The 21,226-nt window shown below is 41.0% G+C and overlaps 1 protein-coding gene across 7 annotated transcripts in view; it reads left to right on the top strand.

The window, feature by feature from the left end:
- Window positions 1-21,226, top strand: part of LOC139765610 (zinc finger protein 131-like) — a 178,165-nt gene that overhangs the window by 100,016 nt on the left and 56,923 nt on the right. The window contains exon 5 of one of the 7 annotated variants that reach the window (XM_071693264.1): window positions 12,980-13,310. The exons of the other annotated variants lie outside the window; for them this stretch is intronic. Within the exon in view, the coding sequence (XP_071549365.1) occupies window positions 12,980-13,294 (315 nt within the window). The 3' untranslated portion in view covers window positions 13,295-13,310. Of the gene's footprint in view, window positions 1-12,979; window positions 13,311-21,226 lie in introns of those variants that run through there. 7 annotated transcript variants of the gene reach the window in all.

Genomic DNA, 21,226 nt, shown 5'->3' with positions numbered 1-21,226 from the left:
GCAATACCATCCAAACCTGCTGCCTTGCCGGCTTTCATCTTCCGCAAAGCTTTCACTACCTCTTCTCTGTTTACCAAATCATTTTCCCTAACCCTCTCACTTTGCACACCACCTCGACCAAAACACCCTATATCTGCCACTCTATCATCAAACACATTCAACAAACCTTCAAAATACTCACTCCATCTCCTTCTCACATCACCACTACTTGTTATCACCTCCCCATTTGCGCCCTTCACTAAAGTTCCCATTTGCTCCCTTGTCTTACGCACTTTATTTACCTCCTTCCAGAACATCTTTTTATTCTCCCTAAAATTTAATGATACGCTCTCACCCCAACTCTCATTTGCCCTCTTTTTCACCTCTTGCACCTTTCTCTTGACCTCCTGTCTCTTTCTTTTATACATCTCCCACTCAGTTGCATTTTTTCCCTGCAAAAATCGTCCAAATGCCTCTCTCCTCTCTTTCACTAATAATCTTACTTCTTCAACCCACCACTCACTACCCTTTCTAATCAACCCACCTCCCACTCTTCTCATGCCACAAGCATCTTTTGCGCAATCCATCACTGATTCCCTAAATACATCCCATTCCTCCCCCACTCCCCTTACTTCCATTATTATTATTATTATTATTATTATTATTATTATTATTATTATTATTATTATTATTATCCCCTGGGGATAGGGGAGGAAGAATACTTTCCACACATTCCTCACGTGTCGTAGAAGGCGACTAAAGGGGATGGGAGTGGGGGGCTGGAAACCCTCCCCTCCTTGTATTTTAACTTTCTAAAAGGGTAAACGAGGAAGGAGTCATGCGGGGAGTGCTCATCCTCCTCGAAGGCTCAGATTGGTGTGTCTAAATGTTTGTGGATGTAACCAAGATGAGAAAAAAGGAGAGTTAGGTAGTATGTTTGAGGAAAGGAACCTGGATGTTTTGGCTCTGAGTGAAACGAAGCTCAAGGGTAAAGAGAAAGAGTGGTTTGGGAATGTCTTGGGAGTAAAGTCAGGGGTTAGTGAGGACAAGAGCAAGGGAAGGAGTAGCACTACTCCTGAAACAGGAGTGGTAGGAATATGTGATAGAGTGTAAGAAAGTAAACTCTAGATTGATATGGGTAAAACTGAAAGTGGATGGAAAGAGATGGGTGATTGTTGGTGCATATGCACCTGGGCATGAGAAGAAAGATCATGAGAGGCAAGTGTTTTGGGAGCAGCTGAGTGAATGTGTTAGTAGTTTTGATGCACGAGACCGGGTTATAGTGATGGGTGATTTGAATGCAAAGGTGAGTAATGTGGCATTTGAGGGAATAATTGGTGTACATGGGGTGTTCAGTGTTGTAAATGGAAATGGCGAAGAGCTTGTAGATTTATGTGCTGAAAAAGGACTGATGATTGGGATACCTGGTTTAAAAGAGAGATATACGTAAGTATACATATGTAAGTAGGAGAGATGGCCAGAGAGCGTTATTGGATTATGTGTTAATTGATAGGCGCACGAAAGAGAGGCTTTTGGATGTTCATGTGCTGAGAGGTGCAACTGGGGGGGATGTCTGATCATTATCTTGTGGAGGCGAAGGTGAAAATTTGTAGAGGTTTTCAGAAAAGAAGAGAATGTTGGGGTGAAAAGAGTGGTGAGAGTAAGTGAGCTTGGGAAGGAGACTTGTGTGAGGAAGTACCAGGAGAGACTGAGTACAAAATGGAGAAAGGTGAGAACAAAGGAGGTAAGGGGAGTGGGAGGAATGGGATGTATTTAGGGAAGCACTGATGGCTTGCGCAAAAGATGCTTGTGGCATGAGAAGCGTGGGAGGTGGGCAGATTAGAAAGGGTGGTGAGTGGTGAGATGAAGAAGTAAGAGTATTACTGAAAGAGAAGAGAGGCATTTGGACGATTTTTGCAGGGAAATAAGGCAAATGAGTGGGAGATGTATGAAAGGAAGAGGCAGGAGGTCAAGAGAAAGGTGCAAGAGGTGAAAAAGAGGGCAAATGAGAGTTGGGGTGAGAGAGTGTCATTAAATTTTAGGGAGAATGAAAAGATGTTTGAAGGAGGTAAATAAAGTGCGTAAGACAAGGGAACAAATGGGAACTTCAATGAAGGTGGCTAATGGGGAGGTGATAACAAGTAGTGGTGATGTGAGAAGGAGATGGAGTGAGTATTTTGAAGGTTTGTTGAATGTGTTTGATGATAAAGTGGCAGATATAGGGTGTTTTGGTCGAGGTGATGTGCAAAGTGAGAGGGTTAGGGAAAATGATTTGGTAAACAGAGAAGAGGTAGTAAAAGCTTTGCGGAAGATGAAAGCCAGCAAGGCGGCGGGTTTGGATGGTATTGCAGTAGAATTTATTAAAAAAGGGGGTGACTGTATTGTTGACTGGTTGGTAAGGTTATTTAATGTATGTATGACTCATGATGAGGTGCCTGAGGATTGGTGGAATGCTTGCATAGTGCCATTGTACAAAGGCAAAGGGGATAAAAGTGAGTGCTCAAATTACAGAGGTATAAGTTTGTTGAGTATTCCTGGTAAATTATATGGGAGGGTATTGATTGAGAGGGTGAAGGCATATACAGAGCATCAGATTGGGGAAGAGCAGTGTGGTTTCAGAAATGGTAGAGGATGTGTGGATCAGGTGTTTACTTTGAAGAATGTATGTGAGAAATACTTAGAAAAGCAAATGGATTTGTATGTAGCATTTATGGATCTGGAGAAGGCATATGATAGAGATGCTCTGTGGAAGGTATGAAGAATATATGGTGTGGGAGGAAAGTTGTTAGAAGCAGTGAAAAGTTTTTATCGAGGATGTAAGGCATGTGTACGTGTAGGAAGAGAGGAAAGTGATTGGTTCTCAGTGAATGTAGGTTTGCGGCAGGGGTGTGTGATGTTCCCATGGTTGTTTAATTTGTTTATGGATGGGGTTGTTAGGGAGGTGAATGCAAGAGTTTTGGAAAGAGGGGTAAGTATGCAGTGTGTTGTGAATGAAAGAGCTTGGGAAGTGAGTCAGTTGTTGTTCGCTGATGATACAACGCTGGTGGCTGATTCATGTGAGAAACTGCAGAAGCTGGTGACTGAGTTTGGTAAAGTGTGTGAAAGAAGAAAGTTGAGAGTAATTGTTAATAAGAGCAAGGTTATTAGGTTCAGTAGGGTTGAGGGTCAAGTTAATTGGGAGGTAAGTTTGAATGGAGAAAAACTGGAGGAAGTGAAGTGTTTTAGATATCTGGGTGTGGATTTGGCAGCGGATGGAACCATGGAAGCGGAAGTGAATCATAGTGTGTGGGAGGGGGCGAAAGTTCTGGGAGCATTGAAGAATGTGTGGAAGTCGAGAACATTATCTCAGAAAGCAAAAATGGGTATTTTTGAAGGAATAGTGGTTCCAACAATGTTATATGGATGCGAGGCGTGGGCTATGGATAGAGTTGTGTGGAGGAGGGTGGATGTGCTGGAAATGAGATGTTTGAGGACAATATGTGGTGTGAGGTGGTTTGATCAATTAAGTAGTAATAGGATAAGAGAGATGTGTGGTAGTAAAGAGTGTGGTTGAGAGCAGAAGAGGGTGTTTTGAAATGGTTTGGTCACATGGAGAGAATGAGTGAGGAAAAATTGACCAAGAGGATATATGTGTCAGAGGTGGAGGGAACGAGGAGAAGTGGGAGACCTTATTGGAGGTGGAAGGATGGAATGATTAAAGATTTTGAGTGATTGGGGCCTAAACATGCAGGAGGATGAAAGGAGTGCAAGGAATAGAGTGAATTGGAACGATGTGGTATACCAGGGTCAACATGCTGTCAATAGATTGAACCAAGGCATGTGAAGCGTTTGGGGTAAACCATGGAAAGTTCTGTGGGGCCTGGATGTGGAAAGGGAGCTGTGGTTTCAGTGCGTTATTACATGACAGCTAGAGACTGAGTGTGAGCAAATGTGGCCTTTGTTGTCTTTTCCTAGCGCTACCTCGCACACATGAGGGGGGAGGGGGTTGTTATTTCATGTGTGGCGGGATGACGATGGAAATGAATAAAGGTAGACAGTATGAATTATGTACATGTGTATATATGTCTATGTCTGTGTGTGTATATATATGTATACGTTGAGATGTATATGTATGTATATGTGCATGTGTGGAAGTGTATGTATGTACATGTGTATGTGGGTGGGTTGGGCCATTCTTTCGTCTGTTTCCTTGCACCACCTCGCTAACGCGGAAGACAGCGACAAAGCGTAATAAATAATAATATTATTATTATTATTATTGTTATTATTATTTTATTTATTTATATTTTGCTTTGTCGCTGTTTCCCGCGTCTGCGAGGTAGCGCAAGGAAACAGATGAAAGAAATGGTCCAACCCACCCCCATACACATGTATATACATACACGTCCACACACGCAAATATACATACCTATACATCTCAAAAATGGGTATGTTTGAAGGAATAGTGGTTCCAACAATGTTGTATGGTTGCGAGGCGTGGGCTATGGATAGAGTTGTGCGCAGGAGGATGGATGTGCTGGAAATGAGATGTTTGAGGACAATGTATGGTGTGAGGTGGTTTGATCGAGTGAGTAACGTAAGGGTAAGAGAGATGTGTGGAAATAAAAAGAGCGTGGTTGAGAGAGCAGAAGAGGGTGTTTTGAAGTGGTTTGGGCACATGGAGAGAATGAGTGAGGAAAGATTGACCAAGAGGATATATGTGTCGGAGGTGGAGGGAACGAGGAGAAGAGGGAGACCAAATTGGAGGTGGAAAGATGGAGTGAAAAAGATTTTGTGTGATCGGGGCCTGAACATGCAGGAGGGTGAAAGGAGGGCAAGGAATAGAGTGAATTGGAGCGATGTGGTATACCGGGGTTGACGTGCTGTCAGTGGATTGAATCAAGGCATGTGAAGCGTCTGGGGTAAACCATGGAAAGCTGTGTAGGTATGTATATTTGCGTGTGTGGACGTATGTATATACATGTGTATGGGGGGGGGTTGGGCCATTTCTTTCGTCTGTTTCCTTGCGCTACCTCGCAAACGCAGGAGACAGCGACAAAGTATAATAAAAAAAAAAATACATCTCAATGTACACATATATATACACACACAGACATACATATATACCCATGCACACAATTCACACTGTCTGCCTTTATTCATTCCCATCGCCACCTTGCCACACATGGACTATCATCCCCCTCCCCCCTCATGTGTGCGAGGTAGCACTAGGAAAAGACAACAAAGGCCCCATTCGTTCACACTCAGTCTCTAGCTGTCATGCAATAATGCCCGAAACCACAGCTCCCTTTCCACATCCAGGCCCCACACAACTTTCCATGGTTTACCCCAGATGCTTCACATGCCCTGATTCAATCCACTGACAGCACGTCAACCCCGGTATATCACATCGATCCAATTCACTCTATTCCTTGCCCGCCTTTCACCCTCCTGCATGTTCAGGCCCCAATCACTCAAAATCTTTTTCACTCCATCTTTCCACCTCCAATTTGGTCTCCCACTTCTCCTCGTTCCCTCCACCTCTGACACATATATCCTCTTGGTCAATCTTTCCTCACTCATTCTCTCCATGTGCCCAAACCATTTCAAAACACCCTCTTCTCCTCTCTCAACCACACTCTTTTTATTTCCACACATCTCTCTTACCCTTACATTACTTACTCGATCAAACCACCTCACACCACACATTGTCCTCAAACATCTCATTTCCAGCACATCCACCCTCCTGCGCACAACTCTATTATTATTATTATTATTATTATTATTATTATTATTATTATTATTATTATCATCATCATATTGATTAACCCTAAAATCCCTTTGTTGGATTTTTGCAGCTTTGAAGCTGTGCTTTATGTGAGATAAGGGTAAGATGAGCTCCTTTGAGACATGGTCATCAGCAAAACTGCACTCTTTTCCATCCACTTATGAAATACAGCTTTTTTTTCTTCAAGTAACTTCTCTCTCCTTGTTTTACCGCTTAAGGTGTAAGCAGGGGAAAAAATTACTGAGAATTATTAAAGTGCTAGAATACCCAAAATTGTCAACAAAGAATTGTTCGTTCATCTTGAAAGAGAACCTGTCACATTGATTTTGTTAGCATTAACTATAATATGATAAGAAAACTGTTGGAAGTGCTTTACAGGCAGGCAGATAGTGTATGTTAGTTATGTACTGCTTACACATATCTTATTACTTTTGAAAATACAGTATTGAATAGGAATCTGGAGCAGATAAGGAAAAGTTTTCAGAGGCACTACCCTCACCTTGCATGAAGTGGAAAAAGTCACACATCTTTCCCATCGTAGGCTCAGATGAAAACTCAGATATGAAAAATGCTTTAGTGGAGAGTGTTCTAGTATACAGAGTAGACCCTGACAGGCACAGAGGGAGAGTCCTGTGGAAATTCATATTCAGAGTGGAGTTCAGGAAACTTCAACCTTAGACATGAACACAAGGTGACAGAGATGCATATCTAGACATGGAAGAAGAAGTAAGTGGAAGCCAGGAAATGGCAAGCACAAACAAATTTGCAGAGAGAGACTGGGACACTGACTCAGGAATGGAAGGGGAAGGAGAATGTGGAGGCCAGGAATTGTCTAAAACAGTTGTAGGTGCAGAAAGGGACTTTAAAGCTGACTCATGTATGGAAAGAGTTGTGGAGAAAAATATATTGAAGCCAGAACACTCTCTAGGCCTTGCCTCAGACAGAGAGAGGTTGAGATGCGATGCTGTAAATGAACAGCTAATCTGAGGGATGGTCAGAGTCTGTAGGCAGTACATGAACAGAAATTTTATAGTATGTATGGCCGAACTGGCTCACTGTATTGGGAAAAATGTAACTTTAAACACCCAAGAAAATCTTTGAACTGACCAAAGATATTTGAATATCATTTTAGGGTAGGATGCAGATTCTGGCAATCAGAATTCTGCAAACATTCACCAAAGGTTAAGCGTTTAGGACATGAATGAGCACTGTGAGAACCACCACATATCAAAGACAATGAGACTATCCCATGTGCCTATGATAATACTCAGTCTTTTTTAGTGACAGACAAAGGGCCAAATAGAGGCAGGGAAGAACTACCAAAGGTGGAAATAACACTGGCTTCCTTCTTCAGAATGGTGAGGGAACTAAGAGCTCTTAGCCAAATTCAGCAGATTAGAGCATATTAACCCCCAAAACAATATAGAGACAAGCCATGTTACATCCTTCATATATGCAAGCATACAGAATTAAAGTTGTATAGAGGGAATATCCTCACCTGGCCCCTTTCTCTGTTCCTTCTTTTTATTTTTAATTTTCCAAAAGAAGGGACAGAGAAAGGGGCCAGGTGAGGATATTTCCTCCAAGGCCCAGTCCTCTGTTCTTAACGCTACCTCGCTAATGCGGGGAATGGCGAATAGTATGAAGAAGAAAAAAGAACAAATAAAATCCCATTTATAAATGGCTTGCTAAATGAGTTAAATGCAGTATTTGTGGCCTTCACTGAAACACACAGGAAACCATGTAAATAGTGAGATGTTGATCCTAAATTTAGACAATCTGTACCGATGCAACAGGACTAGATCATGAGGAGGAGTTGGATTGTAAATAGAAAATACACTTATAACAACTGAGCTTCTGAACTCAAATGATGTAGTAGAAGCACCTGTTATCAAGATTGAAAACTCAAAACTTTTCCCCCATGCGATACATAGCCTCTTTAATTTACGGAATGAATAAGAAACATAGAATCATGTCTCGACCTCCTTGGAAACCCAGTCCCAAATATGCTTGTCCTAGAAAATTTCAGCCTTTCACATATTAAGGTGGAGATTGGCAGAAAATAACATTGTAGCAGAAATTACTGACTTAAAGCAGCTTGGATGAACAGCTACCATAGGAAAAGTTATTCAGACTAAGTAAAGAGTTCTCCTTCAGCCAACAAAATGACAAAACCAACCCAAGGAAATAACTTTCTGGACTGAATCTTTACAAATAATTTTTTTTTTTGCCGCTGTCTCCCGCGTTTGCGAGGTAGCGCAAGGAAACAGACGAAAGAAATGGCCCAACCCACCCCCATACACATGTATATACATACGTCCACACACGCAAATTTACATACCTACACAGCTTTCCATGGTTTACCCCAGACGCTTCACATGCCCTGATTCAGTCCACTGACAGCACGTCAACCCCGGTATACCACATTGCTCCAATTCACTCTATTCCTTGCCCTCCTTTCACCCTCCTGCATGTTCAGGCCCCGATCACACAAAATCTTTTTCACTCCATCTTTCCACCTCCACTTTGGTCTCCCTCTTTTCCTCGTTCCCTCCACCTCCGACACATATATCCTCTTGGTCAATCTTTCCTCACTCATTCTCTCCATGTGCCCAAACCATTTCAAAACACCCTCTTCTGCTCTCTCAACCACGCTCTTTTTATTTCCACACATCTCTCTTACCCTTACGTTACTTACTCGATCAAACCACCTCACACCACACATTGTCCTCAAACATCGCATTTCCAGCACATCCATCCTCCTGCGCACAGCTCTATCCAAAGCCCACGCCTCGCAACCATACAACATTGTTGGAACCACTATTCCTTCAAACATACCCATTTTTGCTTTCCGAGATAATGTTCTCGACTTCCACACATTCTTCAAGGCTCCCAGAATTTTCGCCCCCTCCCCCACCCTATGATCCACTTCCGCTTCCATGGTTCCATCCGCTGCCAGATCCACTCCCAGATATCTAAAACACTTCACTTCCTCCAGTTTTTCTCCATTCAAACTCACCTCCCAATTGACTTGACCCTCAACCCTACTGTACCTAATAACCTTGCTCTTATTCACATTTACTCTTAACTTTCTTCTTTCACACACTTTACCAAACTCAGTCACCAGCTTCTGCAGTTTCTCACATGAATCAGCCACCAGCGCTGTATCATCAGCGAACAACAACTGACTCACTTCCCAAGCTCTCTCATCCCCAACAGACTTCATACTTGCCCCTCTTTCCAAAACTCTTGCATTCACCTCCCTAACAACCCCATCCATAAACAAATTAAACAACCATGGAGACATCACACACCCCTGCCGCAATCCTACATTCACTGAGAACCAATCACTTTCCTCTCTTCCTACACGTACACATGCCTTACATCCTCGATAAAAACTTTTCACTGCTTCTAACAACTTGCCTCCCACACCATATATTCTTAATACCTTCCACAGAGCATCTCTATCAACTCTATCATATGCCTTCTCCAGATCCATAAATGCTACATACAAATCCATTTGCTTTTCTAAGTATTTCTCACATACATTCTTCAAAGCAAACACCTGATCCACACATCCTCTACCACTTCTGAAACCACACTGCTCTTCCCCAATCTGATGCTCTGTACATGCCTTCACCCTCTCAGTCAATACCCTCCCATATAATTTACCAGGAATACTCAACAAACTTATACCTCTGTAATTTGAGCACTCACTCTTATCCCCTTTGCCCTTTACAAATAATGTGGACCTATTATTTGATTTTACCAATTCAAACATCCTATGCTTGGAACACAACCTAATTGAAGTAAAAACAACTTTGGATGGAAAACTGCCTAGTCAGAACAGGAAAAAAAGTAGATGTTTTCAATGATTTGTTTTAATGGTAAACAGATGAATTAGGAGGATGTTTTGAATGAGACGTCTTTGACACAATGGGAAACCATGCTGAGTACCAAAACAGAGGAGGAATATGTAAATAAAATGACCACTTTGGAACTCCAAACATGCAGCAGACATATACCAGCATGAAAGCAAAAAGCTCTCAAGTTAGAATGAGAAAGACAAGCACTCTACAGGAGGCAAAAAAGAGTAGCAGATCTTTTAAGAAGCCACAGCCCACTCAACAAAGGAAAGTAAACCTATCAAGTGAATTATTGGACATAGACCTTAAGCTTGAAATGTCATATGAAACAGGAGAAAGAAGAAGAGCCATAAATGAAATAAGAAATAATCCAAAGTATTTCCACTCAAATGTGATAAGCAAATCAATGCCCACAAACTCCAGTGGCCCACCCAAAACAGAAGAAGGCAACTTTACAAATGACTGCCTAGAAATTATGAGATTCTAAAAAGGCAATATGAATCAGTATTCAGCGAGCTGAAAACAACATTGAAAACAAATGCCCCAATAGACTTCTTCCAAAGCAGTATTCCTAAAATACACATAACATATCACCTTCTAAACATAAGATTTCGAGAGAGCCATTGAGAACACTCCTATGTACTCAGATCCAGGCCTAGATTCGTGGAACTCAGGCTTCATAAAGAAATGCAAGACACCTCGAGCACATACACTGAATACCCTTTGGAGAAAAAGTCTAGACTCTAACATCATTCCCATGAGTATGAAACTGATACACATCATTTCTTTGCACAAAGGTGGAAACAGCATGGGATGCATGCCAGAGAAGTTCTAGAATACAGTGGACAAGGACCTACAAAATGTACCAGACCAGTAGGCTGTGGATGCTATTTGGGCTTGAGGGCTGCAGATTTCAATAGCTTTTTCAACCAACAACCCAATCCAGCAGCTTGGGCCAGCCCATGCTGTGGGGATGAAGATCCTTAAAGACTCCAAGAGGTATTCTGTTGAGTAAGAAGGCCCTCAGTAACACTGTACTTTTATTCATCCTCTTATGTTTTGCTCACCAAACCTGTGGATTTGCAGCTTTGAAAGATTATTATGGCCTAGAAGTTCAAGAAATGAAGGTGGGATTTCAAAACATGAGGTTATACCATTCATATCAGCTAAATTTGATTACAAATGTACCTATGAAAGTTAAGTAATGCTCTTTAACCTTTTTTAAGGTAACTGGTGTTAGTCCATGACTGCTGCTGGGAGCGCCTATGTCTGGTTGACTTAAAGCTACTCCAAAATTTTGCTTTGATTCAGATGCTGATGGTTCTCTCAATTTCATTTGTTTTAATACCACCAGCTACTCATGTGGAATAGCTGAACCAAAAAAATTCATCGGTATTTCTTTAAAAGTAAAGGAAACTGGAAAAATGAGGCACACTAAAACACATTGCCAGGATATAATGGATATATTCCACTTGTTAGAGAATTGTTAGCAATCACTTATCAGTAATATGTGATGAGTCTGTTGAGTTGCATAAGGAGGTTCTGAATCATATGACTCAGTCTGAATTCGTAGACTGTAGTGGTGGAGCATATATCAGGCTCAACTCATCACAAATCAATACACACGAGAAATTTGTTTGCTTGCCTTGGGATGTTTGACTCTATGCATGTAATATTATAAATAAATGATTATTTTCTCCAATTATTAGTTATCATTTTATAAGGGAAAATTTTGAAGAGATAGGTACAGTTGTGTGAAGAATTACTTTTTGTACAAAGAAGGCTTAGAAGCAACTATAACCCTGCATTCAGCAGGAGAGTTACATGATAATTCTCTATTATTATCACAGCTTTCTTGAGTTCATTGTTTACAGGGTTCATTCTGATTTCTTTGGATCTTTTAACAGTTGTCCACTTATTAAGCTAGAAATGGGTTGATTTTGGTCATTTTGGTAAGGTTCTTAGTGCTGTCCAAATGTATAAGACTAAATCAAGCTTTGTTGGTCTGATACTTTTGGTGTAAGTCAATTAGCAGTTTTTGTATATGCACTTCAGTGAGGTACAAAGTGATATATCATAATTGGTAGTTAAAGGAAGTGGAAATTTTCAGAATGAATCTGAGAATATATCACCAGTATGATGGAGAGAAAAGTGCAAAATGACCATTTATGTACTTGAAACCACTTTTTATGTTATAATGAAAAGCAATCGCGAATCACACGCCTTCCAAGTTGGGTAACCTTGAGGTTTGGCATTCCTGGATTTTAGAATATTCTTGGTTTGGATATCTGTTATGCCAAAGGCACCTGACATAAGAACAAAAAAGTTATAGCTTAACATATAGAGCTTTCTTTTCCCAACACAAGTTTATGCAACTTTAAGCAGCATTGCAAATGTAATGTTTACTGTACTCACCAAAAGTTCTTAATTATTTCCAATACCAAAATCTGCATGTGACTAAGGTTGCAAAAGGTTATTATGTAGTTGAAATGCTTGGATTGGGACTTACCCCTCTTGAGGTTAAAGATTAGTATGCATGCATGTCCTCTTTCTGTGATGAGGTTGCAGCCAAAGGAGATGCAGGAAGTGGACCTTGCACTCCATTCATTGCAGGAGTTATGTGTATGTGCTTGGTGGATGACTAAAACTCATCCCAGGCTTGGGAGCATCAAACAAGGAGCTTGGTGAAGAGGTTGGAGTTTATGCTCCCAGGCATTTACAAAGCTTTGATTACTGCATAAGCAGTTAATTGAGTTGCTTGCTTCTCATAAGTAGCTTTTTATGTGATCATCTTTTACACTCAGTAGATTAAGTCAGCAAAAGATATTTGCTCAAAAGTTGAATTATTGGGGTTTCACTGAAAATAAGTACCCTTGCAGGTGTCGGACTTTGGGTGTTTCTTGGTTTCGCAATGTTACATTTGAGAAGTTTCGTAAAGACAAAGAAACCTTTGTGGGTATTTGTAGTTTTAAAAAAATCGTACCTGTTAGGAATCACCTTTTCTTTTTTTTCAACATATGAAGTACATGAAATTAAAAATAAGTGAATAGTGTGAATTTTGAGGCAATATTTTTATATCTGACGGTAAATTTTGATGGACAACACGCCAAAATTTTGAGATATAATGTTTCATATTTAAGATAGTTGCAATCATTTTTCAGCCACTAACAGTCCCATAAGTTTATTCGGAGTCAGCAGTGTTTTCTTGATGAAGATAAAGACTTTCATTCAATTAAATAAATTCACTCTACTCCCCACCAGAACACCAAGATTTTAGCCATTACACTACTTATAGAGTTAATATATACAAAAATAACAAACTACCTCTGTATGGCCGAATTGTAGTTGGGTGTTTCTTTGTTTGCAGGACCCGATACCATCTTTGATCCACATGGTGGAGGGACCGAGCGGGGAAAGTCAGCAATTATCTAGTCAAGGCTTTAGTGGTGTGCCCAACATCGACCGTCACTATGATCCTCAGAGAGCTCAAAACACAAATGAACGTCAATATGAGTGCATGTTCTGTGGGCGATTGTTTAATCACCGGGGAACTCTGACCAGACATGTTATGATTCACACAGGAGAGAAGCCTTTTCTCTGTCAGTATTGTAATTTCAGAACATCACGCAAGAGTACGCTGAATTATCACATGCATTCTTTACATGTTTCTGTTCATAAATAAATAATATATGGTATGAGGTCATCTGTTTTAATTTCCATAGTTTACATATCAGGAAATTCATGGAAGCTAGAGAATTACAAAGAAGTATAGATATGCTTTTATCAAGTATGTCAGTCACTGATTTCTTGGACTAGTATGAATTGCTAAATTCAGCTGCACTGGATGTTTGGTAGTTTCAAATATACCTCTATGTGATTAAAGAAAAACAGAAGGTATGAGACTTCTGAAAACTGGAAGGGGAGTGATGTTCTTAAAGGTCAGATCTAAGTAAGAAGTGTTTTTAAGCATTGATGTGTAGTAAATGCACTTGAAGATATGTTAAGGGAAACTATAAGTAGAGATATGGAAAAGAATACAATAGATATTAGATCATCAGGAAAACAATGCAAAGATTTATGATTCTTTTGAAGATCCATCCTGAAACACCATGTTGTAAGTGTAGAAATATTGTGCTCATTATACATTTTACAGCGGAATGTAAGATGTTGCTGATTGCCAGTAAAAGTATATAATGCAAAGGTTTCATAAGAATTACGTGTGTAAAGAGTTTGGTTGGTGCGTACTTGAACACAAAATGCAGCTAAACGAAAAGGGAGGATGGTCACTTGGTAAGGTTGATTCTAGTTGACAAATGTTTTAACACCCAGGACAAAAATATTTTGTTTAGAACATAGATTTCATTGAAAATAGTCCTTGAGAAGGTGATTTATTGAGAAAATAATGTAGGGTGTCAAGTTCGTAAAGCAATAACATGATGAATGGATGAGTGTTCATTCAAGTCAGTAGATTGCAAGAAAGTTACTGCAACTGTTAAATGAAATTTGCCATTGGCCATTGGAACTTTTCAGTAGCCTGAAATGAAGATGCTCTGGTTTAGTTTCCATGAATGCCAACCAGCATGTGACCTGTCTAGTCACTTCAGATCATGGCTGTGATAGCAAGTTCTCATGTGGAGAGAATGAAAAAGGGTATACATATCTGAAGTGGAGGGGAACAAGGTGAAGGGGGAGACCTAATTGGAGATGGAAGAATGGTATGGAATAGATTTTGAGTGCTTGGGGTTTGAACATGCAGTAGGGTGAAAGGTGTGCACAGGAGAGTGATCGGAGCAGTGTTGTATGTGCTGTCAATGAACTGAACCAAGTCATATGAATTAGTTGGGGTAAATCACAGAAAGGTCTGTTAGGCCTGGCTGTGCTCACTGATTGTGCACTAGGGACTGTGGTTTTCAAACATTATGCATGACAGCTAGAGAATGGTTGTGAGCAAATGAGGCTTTTATCTTATATAACTGGAAATACCTAAGTAATGTGGGAAATGGCAAACAAGTATAATATATATATATATATATATATATTATTTTTATTTATTTTTATTATACTTTGTCGCTGTCTCCCGCGTTTGCGAGGTAGCGCAAGGAAACAGACGAAAGAAATGGCCCAACCCCCCCATACACATGTATATACATACGTCCACACACGCAAATATACATACCTACACAGCTTTCCATGGTTTACCCCAGACGCTTCACATGCCTTGATTCAATCCACTGACAGCACGTCAACCCCGGTATACCACATCGCTCCAATTCACTCTATTCCTTGCCCTCCTTTCACCCTCCTGCATGTTCAGGCCCCGATCACACAAAATCTTTTTCACTCCATCTTTCCACCTCCAATTTGGTCTCCCTCTTCTCCTCGTTCCCTCCACCTCCGACACATATATCCTCTTGGTCAATCTTTCCTCACTCATTCTCTCCATGTGCCCAAACCACTTCAAAACACCCTCTTCTGCTCTCTCAACCACACTCTTTTTATTTCCACACATCTCTCTTACCCTTACGTTACTCACTCACTAACCAAACCACCTCACACCACACATTGTCCTCAAACATCTCATTTCCAGCACATCCATCCTCCTGCGCACAACTCTATCCATAGCCCACGCCTCGCAACCATACAACATTGTTGGAACCACTATTCCTTCAAACATACCCATTTTTGCTTTCCGAGATAATGTTCTTGACTTCCACACATTCTTCAAGGCCCCCAGAATTTTCGCCCCCTCCCCCACCCTATGATCCACTTCCGCTTCCATGGTTAAATCTGCTGCCAGATCCACTCCCAGATATCTAAAACACTTCACTTCCTCCAGTTTTTCTCCATTCAAACTCACCTCCCAATTGACTTGACCCTCAACCCTACTGTACCTAATAACCTTGCTCTTATTCACATATATATATATATATATATATATATATATATATATATATATATATATATATATATATATATATATATAATTCTTTTTTTTTTTTTCTTTGCTGCTGTCTCATGCATTTGCGAGGTAGTGCAAGGAAACAGATGAAAGAAATGGTCCAACCCACCCCTATACACATGTATATTCATACGTCCACACACGCAAATATACATACCTACACAGCTTTCCATGGTTTACCCCAGACGCTTCACATGCCCTGATTCAATCCACTGACAGCACGTCAACCCTGGTATACCAAATCGATCCAATTCACTCTATTCCTTGCCCTCCTTTCACCCTCCTGCATATTCAGGCCCCGATCACACAAAATCTTTTTCACTTCATCCTTCCACCTCCAATTTGGTCTCCCACTTCTCCTCGTTCCCTCCACCTCCGACACATATATCCTCTTGGTCAATCTTTCCTCACTCATTCTCTCCATGTGCCCAAACCATTTCAAAACACCCTCTTCTGCTCTCTTAACCACGCTCTTTTTATTTCCACACACCTCTCTTACCCTTACGTTACTTACTCGATCAAACCACCTCACACCACACATTGTCCTCAAACATCTCATTTCCATCACATCCATCCTCCTGCACACAACTCTATCCATAGCCCACGCCTCACAACCATACAACATTGTTGGAACCACTATTCCTTCAAACATACCCATTTTTGCTTTCCGAGATAATGTTCTCGACTTCCACACATTCTTCAAGGCTCCCAGAATTTTCGCCCCCTCCCCCACCCTATGATCCACTTCCGCTTCCATGGTTCCATCCGCTGCCAGATCCACTCCCAGATATCTAAAACACTTTACTTCCTCCAGTTTTTCTCCATATATATATATATATATATATATCTTTCTTTCTTACTATTCGTCATTTCCCGCGTTAGCGAGGTAGCGTTAAGAACAGAGGACTGGCCTTTGAGGGAATATCCTCACCTGGCCCCCTTCTCTGTTCCTTCTTTTGGAAAATTAAAAAAAAAAAAAAAAAAAGAGAGGAGAGGATTTCCAGCCCCCGCTCCCTTCCCTTTTAGTCACCTTCTACAACACGCAGGGAATGTGGGAAGTATTCTTTCTCCCCTATCCCCAGGGATAGATAAATATATATATATATATATATATATATATATATATATTTTTTTTTTTTTTTTTCATACTTTGTCGCTGTCTCCCGCGTTTGCGAGGTAGCGCAAGGAAACAGACGAAAGAAATGGCCCAACCCCCCCCCCCCCCCCCCCATACACATGTACATACGTCCACACACGCAAATATACATACCTACACAGCCTTCCATGGTTTACCCCAGACGCTTCACATGCCTTGATTCAATCCACTGACAGCACGTCAACCCCTGTATACCACATCGCTCCAATTCACTCTATTCCTTGCCCTCCTTTCACCCTCCTGCATGTTCAGGCCCCGATCACACAAAATCTTTTTCACTCCATCTTTCCACCTCCAATTTGGTCTCCCTCTTCTCCTCGTTCCCTCCACCTCCGACACATATATCCTCTTGGTCAATCTTTCCTCACTCATTCTCTCCATGTGCCCAAACCATTTCAAAACACCCTCTTCTGCTCTCTCAACCACGCTCTTTTTATTTCCACACATCTCTCTTACCCTTACGTTACTTACTCGATCAAACCACCTCACACCACACATTGTCCTCAAACATCTCATTTCCAGCACATCCATCCTCCTGCGCACATCTCTATCCATAGCCCACGCCTCGCAACCATACATACATATATATATATATATATATATATATATATATATATATATATATATATATATATATATATATATATATATATGTATATATATATGGAGAGAATGAGTGAGGAAAGATTGACCAAGAGGATATATGTGTCAGAGGTGGAGGGAACGAGAAGTGGGAGATCAAATTAGAGGTGGAAAGATGGAGTGAAAAAGATTTTGAGTGATCGGGGCCTGAACATGCAGGAGGGTGAAAGGCGTGCAAGGAATAGAGTGAATTGGAATGATGTGATATACCGGGGTCGACGTGCTGTCAATGGATTGAACAAGAGCATGTGAAGCATTTGGTGTAAACCATGGAAAGTTTTGTGGGGCCTGGATGTGGAAAGGGAGCTGTGGTTTCGGGCATTATTGCATGACAGCTAGAGTGTGAACGAATGGGGCCTTTGTTGTCTTTTCCTAGCGCTATCTCGCACACATGAGGGGGATGTTATTCCATGTGTGGCAAGGTGGCGATGGGAATGAATAAAAGCAGACAGTGTGAATTGTGTGCATGTGTATGTATGTATATGTCTGTGTGTGTATATATATGTGTACATTAAGATGTATGGGTATGTATATTTGCGTGTGTGGACGTGTATGTATATACATTGTGTATGGGGGTGGTTTGGGCCATTTCTTTCGTCTGTTTCCTTGCGCTACCTCGCAAACGCGGGAGACAGCCACAAGCAAAATAAATAAAAAAATATATATATGTGTGTGTGTATGTATGTTATATAATTTTTTTCACACTCGCCATTTCCTGTGTTAGCAGGGTAGCATTAAGAACAAAGGACTGAGCTTCGGAGGGATTATCCTCACTCCCCCCCCCCCCCCCCCCCCCCTCTCTCTCTCTCTCTCTCTCTCTCTCTCTCTCTCTCTCTCTCTCTCTCTCTCTCTCTCTCTCTCTCTCTCTCTCTCTCTCTCAGTGAAAAAATGAGAGGGGAGGATTTCCAGCCCCCACTCCCTCCCATTTTAGTCATCTTCTATACCAGGGTCTGTTTGCTGTTAATGGAGTGAACCAGGGTGTGTGAAACGTCAGGGGTAAACCATAGAAAGGTCTGTGGGACCTGGATGTGAATCGGGAGCTGTGGTTTTGGTGCATTGCTCATGACTGCTTGAGAATGGATATGCGTGAATATAGCCTTCCTTCACTTGTTCGTGGCACTACACTAATGCAGGAAACAACCATCAAGTATTAAAAGAAAATACTTATTTTATATGTTATCATACTTGATTGCTGTTTCCCATGTCAGTGAGGTAGTGCCAGGAAACAGAAGAATGGAATGGACCATCCACTCATATACACATATACATATTCATTTTTGCGTGCCTTTGTCCATTTCTTGTGCTAACTTGTCCTACAGGAAATAGCATACATAACTGTTTTTTTATCTTGTAGTGGCAAAGGTGAAGATTTGTAGAAGTTTTCAGAAAAGAAGAGAAAATGTTGGGGGGAAGAGAGTGGTGAGAGTAAGTGAGCTTGGGAAGGAGACTTGTGTGAGGAAGTACCAGGACAGACTGAGTGCAGAATGGAAAAAGGTGAGAGCAAAGTACACAAGGGGAGTGGGTGAGGAATGGGATGTTTTTAAGGAAGCAGTGATGGCTTGCGCAAAAGATCCTTGTGGTATGAGAAGCGTGGGTGGTGGGCAGATTAGAAAGGGTAGTGAGTAGTGGGATGAAGGGGTAAGATTATTAGTGAAAGAGAAGAGAGGCATTTGGACGATATTTGCAGGGAAATAGTGAATGTTGGAGATGGAGTGAACCACAGAGTGGTTGATGGGGGCAAAGGTCTTGGGTGCATTGAGGAGAGTATGGAAGAAAGGTCACTGTGATGTGAGCGAGAAGGTGAGTATGTTTGGTAATAGAATGGTCCTGACAGTGTTGTATGGGTGAGAATTGGGCCTTAAATGTAAAAAGATTTGAAGAAGGTGAATGTGTTGGAAATGAAATTCCTTAAGACAGTACATGATGTGGGGAGGGTTGATCGAGTAAGGAATGACATTGTAAGAGAGAGAGAGAGAATTGGCTGTAAATATTGTGGGAAGCAGCAGACTTGCTTAACACTCTAATTCATCCTAGGAACAACAGGTGGGCTTGATGCTTTTTGTGCATTCAACCCCAGGTAGACTGAGTCTCACTCGACTGTAGAGCGGAGTTGAAATTTGCTTGGTGTCTATATTGTCTGCTTGGAGTATATATATTGTCATCAGCTATTGAGAGAGTGAGATTTGCACTGCAGGCCAACTTTGTGAATGGGTTAATCTGAATAGTTTTTTACCTGCAGTTGTGAAACATCATAGATCACTTATCATTGCAGTTTTCTGCACAGTGGCAGTACTGTAACCAATAAGGTTAGGAGGTGCTTCTACTGTGAACTGACATAAAATTGGTGAAAGTTTTCAAGTTTCAGTACTTCAAGGGGATACTCTAGTTTTTTAGGGTATTCATGTCTCACACAGCTTTCTCTTGGTGACCTCATTACTACACCCATAGGGGTGGAATTGAAGGGGAAGGCATTGTCCAACTCCATTAAGGCAATCTTTTTTGAATCATCCAAACACCTGAGGTGTGCTGGAACTTTTAAGTTATTTAGACAATTTTGGAGCCTTGCTGCCTCTGGAAACACTGCACTGGAGTTGCCCATTGCCAGTGGCCTGTCAAGCATAAGGCACAAAAGGCTAAGAAGCAGCACTGGAGTCTACCAGTTATGCTGAGGAGTAAAAGAGATAAGGGATTGAGGGTAATGGCGCTGAATGTAAAGGGAATGATTGATGAGAGTAAAAGGAGGGAGCTTGTGGAGAAGTTTAAAGGTTATAGATTGAATTTGCTGGGGATTAGGGAGACCCATATCCTTGGACAGGGTGTATGGAGTGAAAATGGAAATGATGAATGCGGATAATGGGAGGCCACGGAAGGAGGAGTGATATTGATAGGAATTAATGAAAATTAGAAGGGAAGGGAAAGACGAATGTGCAATTCTGCTATCACCAAGAGTGTGTTAGGGTGTTACAGAGCATGGATGGAATGGATCAAGAATAGTGTGAGTGAAAGTAAAGATTGGAATTTTAAAGTATTTATGGGTATGTGTACATGCACCTGTGAATATGAAGACAGTACGAGGTACGGATGAAATTAAGCATTTCTTGAGAAATTTGAATAACTATGTAGATGGTTTAGAGAATTAGAGAAATATAGTTTTAATGAGTGATATGAATGCAAAAGTGAGATGTGATAAAATTGGCAAGATAGTTGGTAAATAGAATGCCTAAGTAAATGAGAATGGAAGTTATCTTGTGGATATTTGTGCTGAGAGGGGTTTATTCCTTACAAGCATCTTTTTTCAGCACAAGATGATCCACAGCTATACATTGATGAGGAATGATGGAAGAGAAAAGCAAAAGGCTGTGATTGATTATGTGGCAGTGGATGAAAAATTGAGAAAGGCCATGCTAGATGGTAGAGTTGTGATAGGATTCTTTGGAGACTGAGCATTTTGCTTTCATTGTGGGGATAAGGATCAGGAAGAATTGAAGGTATGGTGTAAAGAAGAATGGAGGAGTAAAAGTGTTGGCAAGTGAGAAGATGAACCGGAAAAAATGCATGGAGGAGTATGAAAGGAAGGTAACTGAAAGCTTAGGTGAAAGTGCAGTGAATGTAACAATGCAGTCAGTGTGAATGAGGTGTTTAAAATGTGTAGAGAAATACTATTAAAGGTTGTAGAATTAGTAGTTATATACAAGGTCATGAGATATGGGAATGAAAAGGGCAGTGCATGGTGGACAGAAGAGATTAGAAATGCTGTGGAGAAGAACAAGGCATATGGTAGATTTCTTAGTAGGAATGTACCAGTGGAAGGTCACCCAAGGATGAGGGAAGAATATGAAATATGTAAGTGGAATGTT

This window comes from Panulirus ornatus, chromosome 55 (assembly GCF_036320965.1).
Source record: "Panulirus ornatus isolate Po-2019 chromosome 55, ASM3632096v1, whole genome shotgun sequence".
Classification (NCBI taxonomy): Eukaryota; Metazoa; Arthropoda; class Malacostraca; order Decapoda; family Palinuridae; genus Panulirus; species Panulirus ornatus.
The sequence above is the reverse complement of the archived record's forward strand: the minus strand, read 5'-3'. Positions and strand labels throughout refer to the sequence as shown.